The sequence below is a fragment of the Myodes glareolus genome, chromosome 19 (genome assembly GCF_982192425.1).
Source record: "Myodes glareolus chromosome 19, mMyoGla1.1, whole genome shotgun sequence".
In the NCBI taxonomy this organism is placed as follows: Eukaryota; Metazoa; Chordata; class Mammalia; order Rodentia; family Cricetidae; genus Myodes; species Myodes glareolus.
Window position 1 is genome coordinate 62,887,492 of NC_142044.1, and position 14,210 is coordinate 62,901,701.

Consider the following 14,210-nt stretch of genomic DNA (forward strand, 5'->3'; position numbering starts at 1 on the left):
TTGAACCTGGGTCCTCTGGAAGAACAGTGGGTGTTTTAACCAGTGAGCTATCTCTCCAGCCCCTGAAAATGACTCTCAAGCATACCTTTACTGGCATCATATAAAGGGCAGCCCAAACAGGTAATGCTGAACACAATGCTAAAAATTGCAACACATGGAACAGGAAACAAGAGTCTAAGACTCAACGAGCAAGTGCTACCATACCTTCACCGTTTTGGAAGGAGAACTTTCCGAAAGACTGGAGGTTCTGGCATCAGGACTCTGCGGCTCGGGGTGCACAGGCTGCAGGGCCTCACTCTTCACCTGGGAGGTACCTGATTGAGTCACAGAAGACAGGCATTTTAGAGGAGCTCAGGGCAAGGTTCTTTTAGGAAGAAAAATATGGTTCCCACCAGGTACCAGTCATCCTAGCCTCAGAAAAAAACCTGCTCTCCTGTGGAAGAGGGTCTAAACCAAAAGTGTCCCGGGCTGTCAGGCTGTCAGCACACAGCTGGGACCCAAACTACTTGTATGACATTCTGCTCCAAGGCGATTGCCGTTCCTTAAGGCTGTGTATAGATTTTGATGTTTTTGGTAGTTGGCATACTCTCAGTGATTTCTTCTGGGGTGCTTCAGCTGAAGCTGGGGAAAATGAAGGAGTTGAGTCTCTGTGGGTCATCTTTTTTTTTTTTAAAAAAAAATTTTAGACCCCGGGTCTTGCTCTGGGTGGGGTCTTGCTCTGGGTGGGGCAGAATTTGCTATGCAGACCAGGCTGGAGATTTACTAAGCTTCCTCCGTCCAAGCAGCGGGACTGAAGGTGTGCGTCACTAGTCACTACGACCAGTTTGCTCTGGATTAGTTTTAAGCAGATGTCAATAATGAAAATACCACATAAAGGTTTTCTTTCTAATTATTAAGCAACGGCAAACGAATTAAGTTCTTGCCAGTGTATGTATGTCATGATGAAACTCAGAAGATATGGAAAAGCCATTCACACAGCTGGTGAAAGGCCATTTAAACAAAATTCCTGAGTCTAAAATTGGGCCAGCAAGATGGCTCTGCAAGTAAAAGCCCTTGCCACCAAGCCTGAGGCCCTGAGTTCAGTCTCCGACACCCATTAGTGAAGAAGAGCACAGACTCCCACAAGCTGGCCTGAGTCCACATGAAAATAAATGAATAAAAATATAATTAAAATGTTTTTGTGGGAGCTGTAGAGATGGCTCAGATGTTAAAAGCCCTGACTGTTCTTCCGGAGGTCCTGAGTTCAATCCCCAGCAACCAATGGTGACTCACAACCATCTGTAATGAGATCTGATGCCCTCTTCTAGTCTGCAGGCATACATGCAAGCAGAAGACTCTGCACATAATAAATAAATAAATCTTTAAAAAACGCTTTTAAAGCCTAGCATCAACAAAGCAGCATAGCATTGAAAGGTTATGGTTTGTTTCTAGAGAAAAGAAAAAGAAGGAAGAAATGCATTGCAAACCTAATTTTAAAAAACCCTTTAGTTCAAGCAAACGAACATAGAAGGTGCGCTTCTGATTTCAGGCTGAGCGTTTGTGGGCAATCGCAAGGGAGATTTATAGCAATCTGCTTGACTTGTGCTCTGACCTCAGTTTTGAGGGTTTCTGTGTCCAGATTTGTTGTGGGGAAAGCTGGAAATCTATACATATTTAAGAACAATTCACTGAGCTGGGTAAAGAGGCACAGCCTTTAATCCCCACTTGAAGGCAAAGGCAGGTGGATCTCTGTGAGTTAAGGGCCAGCCTGGTCTACATAGTGAATTTCAAGGCAGCCAGGGCTATACAGAGAACCCCCACTTAAAAAAGAAAAAAAAAAGAAAAACCAAAAATAACAAAACAACAGCACACTGAAAATCAGCAGTGGCCACAGTATCACGAGCATTGTGGCATAATCTCAGGTGTCTAGCTGCAGCACCCAGGAGGGGAGCACAGGTGGGGCGGGGGTGGGGGACTCGGGTCTTCCGTACAGGAAATTCTAGCCCAGTGGGTATATAGTGAGACCAAGCCAGAAAAGTAAATAAATAAACCAGAGACAGCAAATGGTGTGGGAAGTCCTTTACATGTGTAGCTTTTATTGGTTAATGAATAAAAAGGTTGCTTTGGCATATGATATGGCAGAGTAGAGTTAGGCAGGGAAAACCAAACTGAATGCTGAGAGAAAGAAGGCAGAGCCAGAGGGAAGTCATGGAGCCGCTGGAGGAGACAGACGCTGTAAGCCACAGCCACGTGGCGATACATAAATCAATAGAAATGGGTTAATTTAAGATATAAGAGCTAGTTAGAAAGACGCTTAAGCTATTGGCCAAACAGTACTGTAATTGTTACAGTTTCTGTGTGATTATTTTGGGTCTGGGCAGCCAGGAATGAATGAGCAGCCTCCGCCTACAGTAAAGTAAAACCCAAATCTTTTATCTTTGAGGAACCAGGCTTACAATTGCTTCAAAACCAGATAAAATTATGTCAACGCTTAGCATTTTGAGGAAAAAAAAATCCCTAAGCCTTTAAATTAATGCAGTTCTTCTTGAACACCTTCTATTGAGATAAGATTGCAAGATCAATTTATACAGCTTCAGACTTGGAAGAGTTCAGTGAAAAAGGTAGGCTAAGTTCAATGAGAGAAGTGTTGTTAAAAGTTATTCTTTTAGTAAGGACTGGGCAGATGGCTCCAAAGTTAAGACCACTGGTTGTTCTTTCATAGGACCCAGGTTCAATTCCTAGCAACCACATGGTAACTCCTGTCTGTAACTCTAGTCCCAGGGGATCTGGTGCCATTGTCTTAATAGGCACTACAGGCACAAGGTACACAGACAACATTCAGGCATATATATAACATGAATATACATATACATAAAATAAAAATCTCAAAAATTTAAAGAAAAAAAGAGTTAGCCAGATGATGGTGGCATACACCTTTAATCCCAGCACTCAGGAGGCAGAGGCAGGTGGATCTCTGTGAGTTCAAGGCCAGCCTGGTCTACAAGAGCAAGTTCCAGGACGTGCTCCAAAGCAACACAGAGAAACCCTGTCTCGAAAACAAAACAATAACAACAACAACAAATCTTTGTTCCATGTTACCCACACGTAATTCAACTTCTCTCTGAGCTAAGAAAAGAGCAAAGAGCGGTCCTGAAAACCCAGTGGAAACTCGGAAGAGCTCAGCTGCTGTGTGTGGGGCATCCCTCACCCAACATGCAGGGCTAAGAGCAAAGGCTTACAGGCGGCATCTTCAGCAGGGCTACAGAGGGCCACCAGGCTATTCTCAGTTGCAGAAACCTACAAGAAAAAAACAAAAAAGATTAAGGGGGATTAGGAAGCACATTAAAAATAAAAGAGCAAACCCGCTGCCAAGGTCATAAAAACCTGCTGACTCCGGTTAGTCACTGGCTGCCTGGGGGAACTAACGGCCCCAGAACAGCTGAGCATTTAAACGGGAGGCAGCAAACGTCTTTTACGAGGATATTAACGTGCCTCTCAATCACAGAGGAACACCAGAACAGACTGCATCCAGCTGCCAAGTGTGCCTCGTCTCCCTCATAAACAACTATCAAGCCGTATCTCAGGAAGCAAAAACCAAACAAAATCCCATGGCAAGGAGAGCGAACCCCTCATGTGCCGAGAACGCCCCGCAGCAAGGGACAGGGACATATTTAAGCACATGAGTTATTCTTTCTCTTATTTTCCTGGTTTGGTTTGTGTGTTTTGGGTGGAGAGGTTGAGACTTGGGAGGTAGAGGAAGATCAGGAGTTAAAGACAACCCCCTGCTATACTGTGAGTTTGGTGTTAGCCTGGGCTACAGTATATGGTGCCTCAAAAAAAAAAAAAAAGTAAAAATAAGGATAAAAATAAAAAATTTTAGAAAAGAAAGAAAAAAGGAGCAGTGGCTGAAAAAGTTGGCCTTCTGTTAAGAGCACTTGTTGCTCTTTTGAAGGACCCAGGTTCAATTCCCAGCACCATGATCATCTAACTCTAGTCCCAGGGAATCCAACACCCTCTTTTGACCATTTCAGACGTTACGTCCAGATTGCAGGGTCACCCCAAAATACCACAGAGTCACCCCCAAAACACCACGGAGCCTGCACTCATATGTAAAGCAAAGAGCCTTAATCCAAGCTTAGGCTTGGGCTTGTCTGAAGCAGTGTTCCAGAGAAAGCACCAAACGCAGCTGGGTTAGAGGCTGAGGTGAGGGGATTTCCAGGGTTCAAGACCCTGACTGGCTGACCTTTATCTAGGGGTATTGGCAAAAGGGGAAATAGGTGAGTCAGGGGCTTAGGGACCTCTTATCTAATGGTTGGAATGTCAGGTACTTCCCTTTAGACGCTAGCCCTCCCTGGATGGTGTCAGCGGAAGTCTTTTCCTGGAACCCAGTGCTGCCTCCTGCCAGACTTCCTGGAACCCAGTGCTACCTCCTGCCGTGGCAGCTGTGCGGTCTGGGCCCCACGTGTGGCCAGGCTGCCCTGGCCATCAGACACCAGGCAAAAACATGGTGCACAGACAGATACACAGGTAAAACACTCATACACATAAGATAATATTAATAATAGAAATATATATCTAAGAAAAAAATGAAAACAAAACAAAACAAAAAAACCACACACACTGCCACACCTGGGGGGAAAACCCAAAAACCAACAGAAAAATTCCAGTCTCAAAATGGCAGTTTTTAAAAAAAAAACAAAAAAAACCAAAAAGCAGATCTTTTTTTTTTTTTTTTTAAGATTTGCTTATTTATTTATTATGTATACAGTGTTGGTATCAGACCTCATTACAGATGGTTGCTGGGAACTGAACTCAGGACCTCTGAGCCATTTCTCCAACCCAAGGAACAGATCTTAGGCAGAAGCCATCCTGGTGTACATCTTCCATCTTTAAGATCATGATGCTGGTTTCAATGGGTGACACCAAGTGTCTCTATCCAGACGTCCGAAGAACTGAATACATTTACAGTGGAGACTAAGTTGTTGGCGGACCACACCTGAATGCTACACCAGCACTTTCCCCTACTCTCTTTTCACTACGGGAACTTGACCTTGGCAGAGAACAAACCAGAATAATCACAGTTGACATTTACTGAGTGTTTAATACACAGGTATTGGACTGATTGCCTCAGCGTGCAATATTTCACCTAATGATATGAAACACATTTTTTGGTTGGGTGGTGGTGGCCCACACCTTTAATTGTAGCACTTGGGAGGCAGAGGCAGGTGGATCTCTGTGAGTTCAAGGCCAGTCTGGTCCACAGAGCGAGTTCCAGGACAGCTAGAGCTGTTACACAGAGAAACCCAGTCTTGAGCAAACAAAAGCAAAACAAAACCAACCAACCAACCAACCAAACAACCAACCAAACAAAATTTTGAAATTGGTTGGGCATAAAAAGACCTTTACTGCTGGCTGACTGGCCCACGCCTACAATCTCATCACTCAAGAAACAAAGGTAGGAGGGGCCAGTAATTCAGGGTCATCCTTGTCTATACAGTAAACTAGATGTTAGCCTATACTATATGAGACTCTGTCACCAAAACCCAAAACCAAACAAAAGACCTTCAACGCTAGTGAATTTGTAAGTGCATCCATCCTGGGGTGTTCTTCCCTAACCTAACCCAGTCCCCTTGAACACTTAATGCTGCCGTCCTGTAACTGCACATGGAGGGACAGATGTCACTACTACAGGAACTTCCAGGCAGGAGCCCCGGAGACCAAGCTCAGACATCTCATTATAGAAAAGGCAACGGCTTGACCAAGCATGGCACTTCAAGAAAGTTCGCGGAGAGACTGCACAGCGGTTAAGAGCACTGGCTGTCCCTGCAGAGGACCCGCGGCCAATTCCAACTCCCACACAGCTGGAATTGGTGGCTCACACCTGCCTGTAACTTTAGTTCCAGGGTGTCCAGTGCCCTCTTACATTCTCAAAGGTATAAACAAAAATATGTGTGTGTGTTTGGCTTTTTGTTTTGTTTTGTTGACACAGGGTTTCTTTGTAGCTTTAGAGCCTGTCCTGGAACTAGCTCTTGTAGACCAGGCTGGCCTCGAACTCAGAGAGATCAGCCTGCCTCTGCCTCCTTAGTGCTGGGATTAAAGAAGTGCGCTGCCACCACCACCCGGCTTGGTTTTTTTTTATTGTTGTTTTGTTTTGTTTTTTTGAAAGAACATTTCCTGTAGCATTAACATCTTTTTGTAGCAGACCAAAGTTCAAACAGAGCACTGGTACTGGTTAACTAAAGGCAGTCGGGCAGCCTGGAGGAGAGCCAGGCTCTGAAAAGCCTATACAGGGCAGGAAGAGCTTGCAGCGCATTTACTGTCTTTACCTCCTCCTTCCCACCCGCTCCCTGATTTATGATTCTCTTGCAACTCTGCTCTTTTGCACTGTAATTAAAATGTTCTGATCTTGCAGTTCGTCCCAGAGTTCTAATTTCAAATCAAATCGGCATGAAGACAATCAGGAATGAAGCACAAAACAGAATTAAGGACACCACAAGCATCATTTTCCAGATGAGTGTTTCTTCAGTTATGACCTTTAGGTAAAGATGAGGCGATTTCAATGATGAGATTTTTTTTTTTATATTTTACTTATAAACTATAAGGAAAATTCCAAACATATTTGGGAAACAACCTTCACTAGCCAGGCATGGTGATGTACACCTTTAATTCCAGTACTTAAGAGGTAGAGACAGGGAGATCTCTGTGAGTTTCAGGCCAGCCTGGTCTAAGACCCTGTCTCAAAAAAGGGAAGGAAGAGTACTGTTGTAAGGATGTATACAGTTTATTACTTTTTTAAAGATTAAAATAAAATCTACGTATGAGTTCTTTGCCTGCTGGTATATATGTGCACCATATATATGCCTAGTGTGCATGGATGCTCAGAAAAGGGTGTAAGATTCCCTGGGATTTTAGTTATAGACAATTGTGAGCTGCTCTGTGGGTGATGGAAATTGAACCTGGATCTGCTCATAACTGCTAAGCCCAGTATAAAATTTACTTGATGAGTCTATGACAGGCCGGAATGCTGTCTACATAAATTTTTACTTGCTGCCACTAAGCCATCCATCTTATCACAGATGTGATTTCCTGGCGCTCTTTCCACGGCTTCCCACTGCTGTCTGATTATATCTAAGCCCCTGAGGATGGCCTAGAAGGCGGTTCCTGATCCCGCCACCCGTCTCTCACTACTCTCTTTATTTACTACCACTACCTTGCCAAATCAATCAAATGGCGCCTCCTAACAAGCCGATCTCAGGTCTCTGCACTCTGCTGTGCCTGCATGTCTATTCTTTTTCTTCTGCAACCATTCTCCATTCACTTGGCCATCCCTGCCCTTCCCAACCATTCTCTAGTCACGTGGCTCATCCCCGCCAGTCCCAACCATTCTCCACTCACGTGGCTCATCCCTGCCAGTCCCAACCCTTCTCCACTCACATGGCTCATCCATGCCATTCCTAATTGTTCTCCATTCACGTGGCCCATCCCTGCCATCCCAACTGTTCTCCACTTACGTGGCCCATCCCTGCCATCCCAACTGTTCTCCACTCACGTGGCCCATCCCTGCCATCCCAACTGTTATCCACTCGCATGGCCCATCCCTGAACATTCCTCAACTGGGTTCAGCACCTTCCTGAAGAAATCAGGTTCTGAACTTCCTCGTGTCCCACTCTCTCATAGTACCTACCATAATACTTTTTGATAGCTAACACGTTAGAAGGCAATAATCTGTCCTTCTTGTACATGAAGGACACATGGGAGAGAGACAGACAGAGGAGGAAGGAGGAAGGCTATGAATGAGAAGGAATGTGCGTGCTGTTTTTCTTTGTTTTCAAATGGTCTTGCTGGCCTCAAACTGTCCATGTCACCACGCTGGCCTCAGACTGTCTATGTACACCATACTGGCCTCAGACTGTCTATGTACACCATACTGGCCTCAGACTGTCTACGTCACCACGCTGGCCTCAGATTGTCTATGTCACCACGCTGGCCTCAGATTGTCTATGTTACCACGCTGGCCTCAGACTGTCTATGTACACCATACTGGCCTTAACCTCATGATCCTCTTGCTTCTGCTTCCTGCATTGTTCTGCCGCTGTTGGCATTTGCTACTATATCTAACTCTGCCTTTAGTTTACTCCCCTCCATTAGATAAATTATTAGTTAATTATTAAAGTGTGGGGGCGAGAACATGCCACAGCACACATGTGGAAACCAGAAAACAGTTTGCAAGAGTTGGTTCTCTCTGCCACGTGAGTCCTAGGGACTGAGCTCAGAGCCTCAGCTTTGCCTGCAAGCCCTTTTTCTGGTGAGCCACCCTGCTGGCCCAGTCTTCAGTTTTTTTTAAAAGATTTATTTACTTATTATGTGTACATTGTTCTGCCTGCTTGTATGCCTAAAGGCCAGAAGAAGGCACCAGATCTCATTACAGATGGCTGTGAGTCACCATGTGGTTGTTGGGAATTGAACTAAGGACCTTTGGAAGAGCAGCCAGTGCTCTTAACCACTGAGCCATCTCTACAGCCCCCCAGTCTTCAGTTTTTAAGCTAAGCACTTCCTATGCTTAACATACTACATAGGATGCTAAAATCATGTAAGTGAGGGCTTGGTGGTGGAACACGTGCCTAGTATGTGCAAGGCATTGGGTTAGCCACTAGCATAGCAAAATCCAAAACAAACAGCCTTAAGTAAAAGAACCATCTTAAGCACAAGTGGTGTCATTCATGAGCCCACAGTCTCAGTTAAGAGGCTGAGGCAGAAGGATTGCTTGAATGCATAAGATGGTTCAAGATGGGCTGGAGGCACAAAGTGAGACCTTCATCTCAAAACAAAATTAAGGTAAAACAAGCACACAAAAGAAAATCTTAAAACAACGTATCAACTATATATTTAAGAAGAATACTGTAAATGACTTAAAGACAGTATCTCGGGGCTGGAGATGTGGCTCAGTGGCTTAGAGCTTTTGCAGTTCTTGCAGAGGATCAGGGTTCAATCCCCAGCGCCCACATGATGGTTCACACTCTCTGTAACCTGAGCTCCAGGGGATCCGCACCCTCTTCTGACTCTGAGGGCGCAGCTGCGTGCACACTGCACATACACGCATTTGGGCAAAATATTTAGACACACACGACAAAGCTTTAAAAAGTTTTTAAAAATAAAAATTTTATCTCTGACCAAGCAGGTTTATATAATAATGACTCTAGCTTTATGCCTTCTGAGCATTTGCTGAACAAAAGAATTTCCCAATGAAGGCTCATTATTTGGTCAGCTGTAAATGACAAAGCTTCCTTACTGAAATTATGTGACCTGCAAAAATGACAATCTGTCCTGGCAGCTGCCACCAAATTCCCAGACACTGCAGCCTAGTGCCAGAGTCCTTTCCAATTTTAAGTCCCTAATTTAGAACACATGCTTCCTTGGCAAGTGGACATCGACTTTCAACCTACCTTTTTCCTCTCCTGATGGGAGATGCAGACCTCAGGACCTGGGGGCACATTCTCCTTTTGTTCCAACTTAGGAGTTTTCATCTCACCGCCACTGGCTTTCAACTCATTCTACAAAACAGAAATAACCTGTGAACTCAAATGCCTCCCATTCCATTCTCTTCACCGCACATCTCTCAAGGAACCTTGGAACACTTACAAAAATTCCTCTCATAGAACTCAGGTCAAATCAAGCGCCTGTCACAAGCCAAACCCATCGACTTGTGAAATGACAAAAGCAGCTGTGTGAACTCTTCCCTCCTGTCTCACAGGAACTAGAGTTAGAATACAGCCGCATCGACACGGGGACACACAGGCCAGCACCAGCCCCCAGCATTCTGTGAGCCACACTTTGACAAAGGCACACACCAGCCCCTGGCATTCTGTGAGTCACACTTTGACACGGGCACACACCAGCCCCCAGCATTCTGTGAGCCACACTTTGACACGGGCACACACCAGCCCCCAGCATTCTGTGAGCCACACTTTGACACGGGCACACACCAGCCCCCAGCATTCTGTGAGCCACACTTTGACACGGGCACACACAGGCCAGCACCAGCCCCCGGCATTCTGTGAGCCACACTTTGACACGGGCACACACCAGCCCCCAGCATTCTGTGAGCCACACTTTGACACGGGCACACACAGGCCAGCACCAGCCCCCGGCATTCTGTGAGCCACACTTTGACACGGGCACACACCAGCCCCCAGCATTCTGTGAGCCACACTTTGACACGGGCACACACCAGCCCCCAGCATTCTGTGAGCCACACTTTGACACAGGCACACACCAGCCCCCGGCATTCTGTGAGCCACACTTTGACACGGGCACACACCAGCCCCCGGCATTCTGTGAGCCATTCTTCCAACAGCCCAGCTCGTGAAATGCAAAGCTTGTGAATTTACAGACCATTTGGGAGCAGGGAAAGGTGATGCCAAGTGCCACAATTAAGAAAATATACTGACCATACATATAAATGCCCGGCCTGGAAAGAAAGACAGGGATGATGGACACATATCAAAACCCAAATTATACTGAATGATACCATAAACAATTTTTTCTATGAAACTTTCAAAAAATGGTTTTTACATAAAATTTACACAGATATACCTTAATCTATATTTCATAACTGAGCCTCAACATTAAAAGACATGTATTAGTATTGCCATAAGGCCTAAGGAGAATAACCCTATCTTCTTCCTTATAAAGGACACTAGGAGTAGAAAGTTAAAATGAACTCATCTAGTACATCTAAAGCCAACAAAGAGGGGTGAAGATGGCCGCTTCCTATCTTTCCTGGGCTTGCTTTTGATCCTCCTGCTACACCTCTCAGTGCTGGAGCTGCAGGTGTTTGTCACCGTACTCCATCTAACATGGCGCTATGGTGAAATGTCACCGTACTCCATCTAACATGATGCTGTGGTGAAATGTCACCATACTCCATCTAACATGGCGCTGTGGTGAAATGTCACCATACTCTATCTAATGTGGTGCTGTGGTGAAACTCAAGACTGCTCACTAGGAAGCATTCCACCAGTTCGGCCACATTCCCAGTCCCTCTCTGTGATTCTTCAGAACTTGGGAGAAACAAAGCCACCTCAGGCCACAGGGCTAATGGAAGTGGGTGTGAAGAACAGGCTATGGTCGGTGACTTCAAAGTGGTCAGTCTCGGCTCTGCAAGTGCACCTATTAGGAGGAGATGCCGCCAGCACCGCAGAACACACCATGACGCCCACTAATTTATTGTCTGTCTGTCTCCGAGCTCCCCCTGTTACAGTCATGTTCTGTGAGGAATTTCAGACATTCTTTGAGGATGAGATAAAACACACTCTCCACAAGAATTTCTAAAGACTTCTCAACTCTTCAAATCCCCAGAGCAGAACTTTAAGGAAGAAATTCTACTAGGAAAATTCATTTAGAGGCAGGATCTCTGTAGCCTGGCAGTTCTGGGCCTGGCTTCAAACTTCAACCACCCTCTGTTGTTGCTATATGTCCCTTGAGGCTTTGCTTTGTTTTTAAGGGGAAACAAAGAACGTAGTTCAATTGGTACAGCCCTGGGTTCTACCCCAGCACCAAATAAAACCATGCGTGGTGGCACTGTAATTCATCTCTTAGGAGTTGGAGGCAGGAGGACAGAATTCAAGATCAGCCTTGGCTGCATGGGCAGTCTGAGGTCAGGCTGGGACACACCAGATTATTTCAAAATGAAGAGCAAAAAACCAGGAAGCAGGAGGATGCTTTCTTTGTCACGGCTGTGCCTGCTCTTTCCAGTGTGCTAAAAACAAAAAAACGAGGTCACTGAACAGGTTTTCCCACCTGAGGAGTCATCTGGGTGGAATGTTTGCACAGACAGACAGACAGACAGACACCTCCTGTCACAGGCAAGATGTAAGCTTTGCCCCTCACCGGTCTCTGTGTCTCCCGAACTATGCTCAAAGGAGAGTGCCATTCTGCCCATTCTTCAGTCAGGGAACTCTGGGAGTTTCACTCTATTGAAATCTATACACATTGTCTCTTATTAATCTACCGTGAAAAATTGGAGTAAGGGATGAGGGTGCAGCTCAGTGGCCGAGCATAGTGTGTCATGTGTAAAGCTGTGATTTCAATTCCCAGACCCGAAAAAAGAAGACAGGAAGGGAAGGAGGAGGGGGAAGGGAGGAAGGGAGGAAGGGAGGAAGGGAGGAAGGGAGGAAGGGAGGGAGGGAGGAAGAAACAGTGTCTCAGAGGATGGGTCCATTAGTATTGGGAAATGCACAATTATGGGGGGAAAGGGCCTAACTTCTGGAATACACATTATGATCTTGAATCTGCACAGTTTCGATCTGTCCAGAAACAAATAAAGCAACATTATTCCCCCAACATTGCTAAGAACTTTGGCCATGAATAGTCACAGAAGGAACAAACTTATGCATCCTCTAAAAGTGAGAAGCTGGGCTAGGATGCCTTCGTGGTACCGGACATCTCCAGCATGCTCGCGGTCCTGTGCTGGTTCCTGCTCTACGGTAAACAGACAAATGAGCAGATCTGAAGATGACAGAAAGCAGGTGTGATGACAGCCTGTGCTCCTGTCAGCTGAGTACAGGGAGGGAGGCTAAGGCAAGAAGAACCCTATGACTTTAAGGCTAGGTTACAGAGCAAAATCCTGTCTCAAGCTGGGCGTGGTGGTGCACGCCTTTGATCCCGGCACTCAGGAGGCAGAGGCAGGTGGATCTCTGTGAGTTCCAGGCCAGCATGGTCAACAGAGCGAGTTCCAAGACAGCCAAAGCTTCATGATGAGACACTGTCTCAAAACAACAACAAGGAAAAAGAATACCAGTTTTGGGGGCTGGGGGTGTGGGTGAGTGTGTACCCCAGCATATGTGATATTCTGGTTTGATTCTTAGCACTATGGGGTTGTGTGTGTAGAAAACCAATTTTTTTCATTCATCAAGCATGTCATCGTCCTGTCCCGTCATTTCTCACCCCCTCTTTTCTAACACACTATTCTTCCTCTGCAGGAAATCACGACATCATAGGGGTTAGAGACTGAGTAGACCATATAGAGCACCCTTTATATTGGGAGCTAAATCCTGAGCCTCAGGCCCGCTGGGCAAATGCTGTGTCATGGAGCCACACCCCGGCTCCAGCTCTCATGGAATTCCTTCTAACGAAATGTCCAGGACGTGCAGGTTCATAGACAGAGAGCGGATGAGTGCTTCAGAGGGTGACTACACACGTATGGGATTTCTCTGAAGGATGACAGAAAGATTCTGAAACTAAGAGTCATGGTTGTATAAAAAACAAAAAGCCATCTAAGCGTGTACTTGGTCTGTTTTCCCCTGTGGAGCCGGGATCAGTCAATCTAGGCAAAGGCTCTACTGTTGAGATACATCCTCAGCCAGTGTACACTTCAACATAAAGGCGATTTTTTATGCTATGTGAGCAATATTTCAATGGAAACTTAGTGCTCAATACACTTGCACCCACCAAAAAACCAAAAAGAAACCCACAATAGATATCCCTATTAAAGCTAATATACTGATTCTTTATCAGTGACAAGGAAAAAGTTGAGTAGACAAGCCAGGAAGCCTTGCTATCACTGGTAACATCACAGAATACAAATGAGGTATTGACTATGCACGCATGAGCTGGGGAAGCAAAATGTATGCTTACAAAAGCGGGAGGGATATAGGACTTATGGAAAGGGACTGGCCAGGGTCAGAGATCAGGGTCCAGGAGACAATTCCTAGTTACAGTGCTCATGATGGCTGTCCGGAGCAAGTAAGAATGGTGCAGGTACACCTCTAATCCCAGCACTCAGGCGGCAGAGGCAGGTGGATCTCTTGTGAGCTCGAGGCCAGCCTGGTCTGCACAGAGCTAGTTCCAGGACAGACAAAGCTACAGGGCGAAAGCCTGTCTCAAAAAACCAGAAAAAACAAAACCAAAAACCACTCAAACAAAAAGCAAACAGCACAGGACACATACCCCAGCTGGGCGGCTCTGCTTGGACACGGCGGCCTGGTACTTAGCCATGCGGTCTTTGATGGAGGTCTCTGAGAGGCGCGGGAGCTCCAGACTTCGCTTGCTCTCATTCTTCTCCGAGTTGAATGTGGAGGATGACAAATGACCTGGAAACGGGGAAATGATACACTTTGTCAGAAGACAGAAGGGGAGTCTAAATCTTGGGTGACTGTAATCTAATGTAATCTAATTTCTCTTAGAAGTACAAAAAAGCCAGGTGTGGTTCTTGTCTATAGACCCAGGACTGG

General features: G+C 45.7%; 1 protein-coding gene across 1 annotated transcript in view; it reads right to left on the reverse strand.

Annotated features, from left to right (window-relative positions):
- Lima1 (LIM domain and actin binding 1) overlaps window positions 1–14,210 on the reverse strand; it is a 109,044-nt gene that overhangs the window by 13,870 nt on the left and 80,964 nt on the right. Inside the window, exons 6-9 of the mRNA XM_048444577.3 lie at window positions 13,927–14,069; window positions 9,423–9,530; window positions 3,219–3,276; window positions 205–314 (exon numbers count right to left, since the gene is read on the reverse strand). Of these exons, the coding sequence (XP_048300534.2) occupies window positions 205–314; window positions 3,219–3,276; window positions 9,423–9,530; window positions 13,927–14,069 (419 nt within the window). The remainder of the gene's footprint in view (window positions 1–204; window positions 315–3,218; window positions 3,277–9,422; window positions 9,531–13,926; window positions 14,070–14,210) is intronic.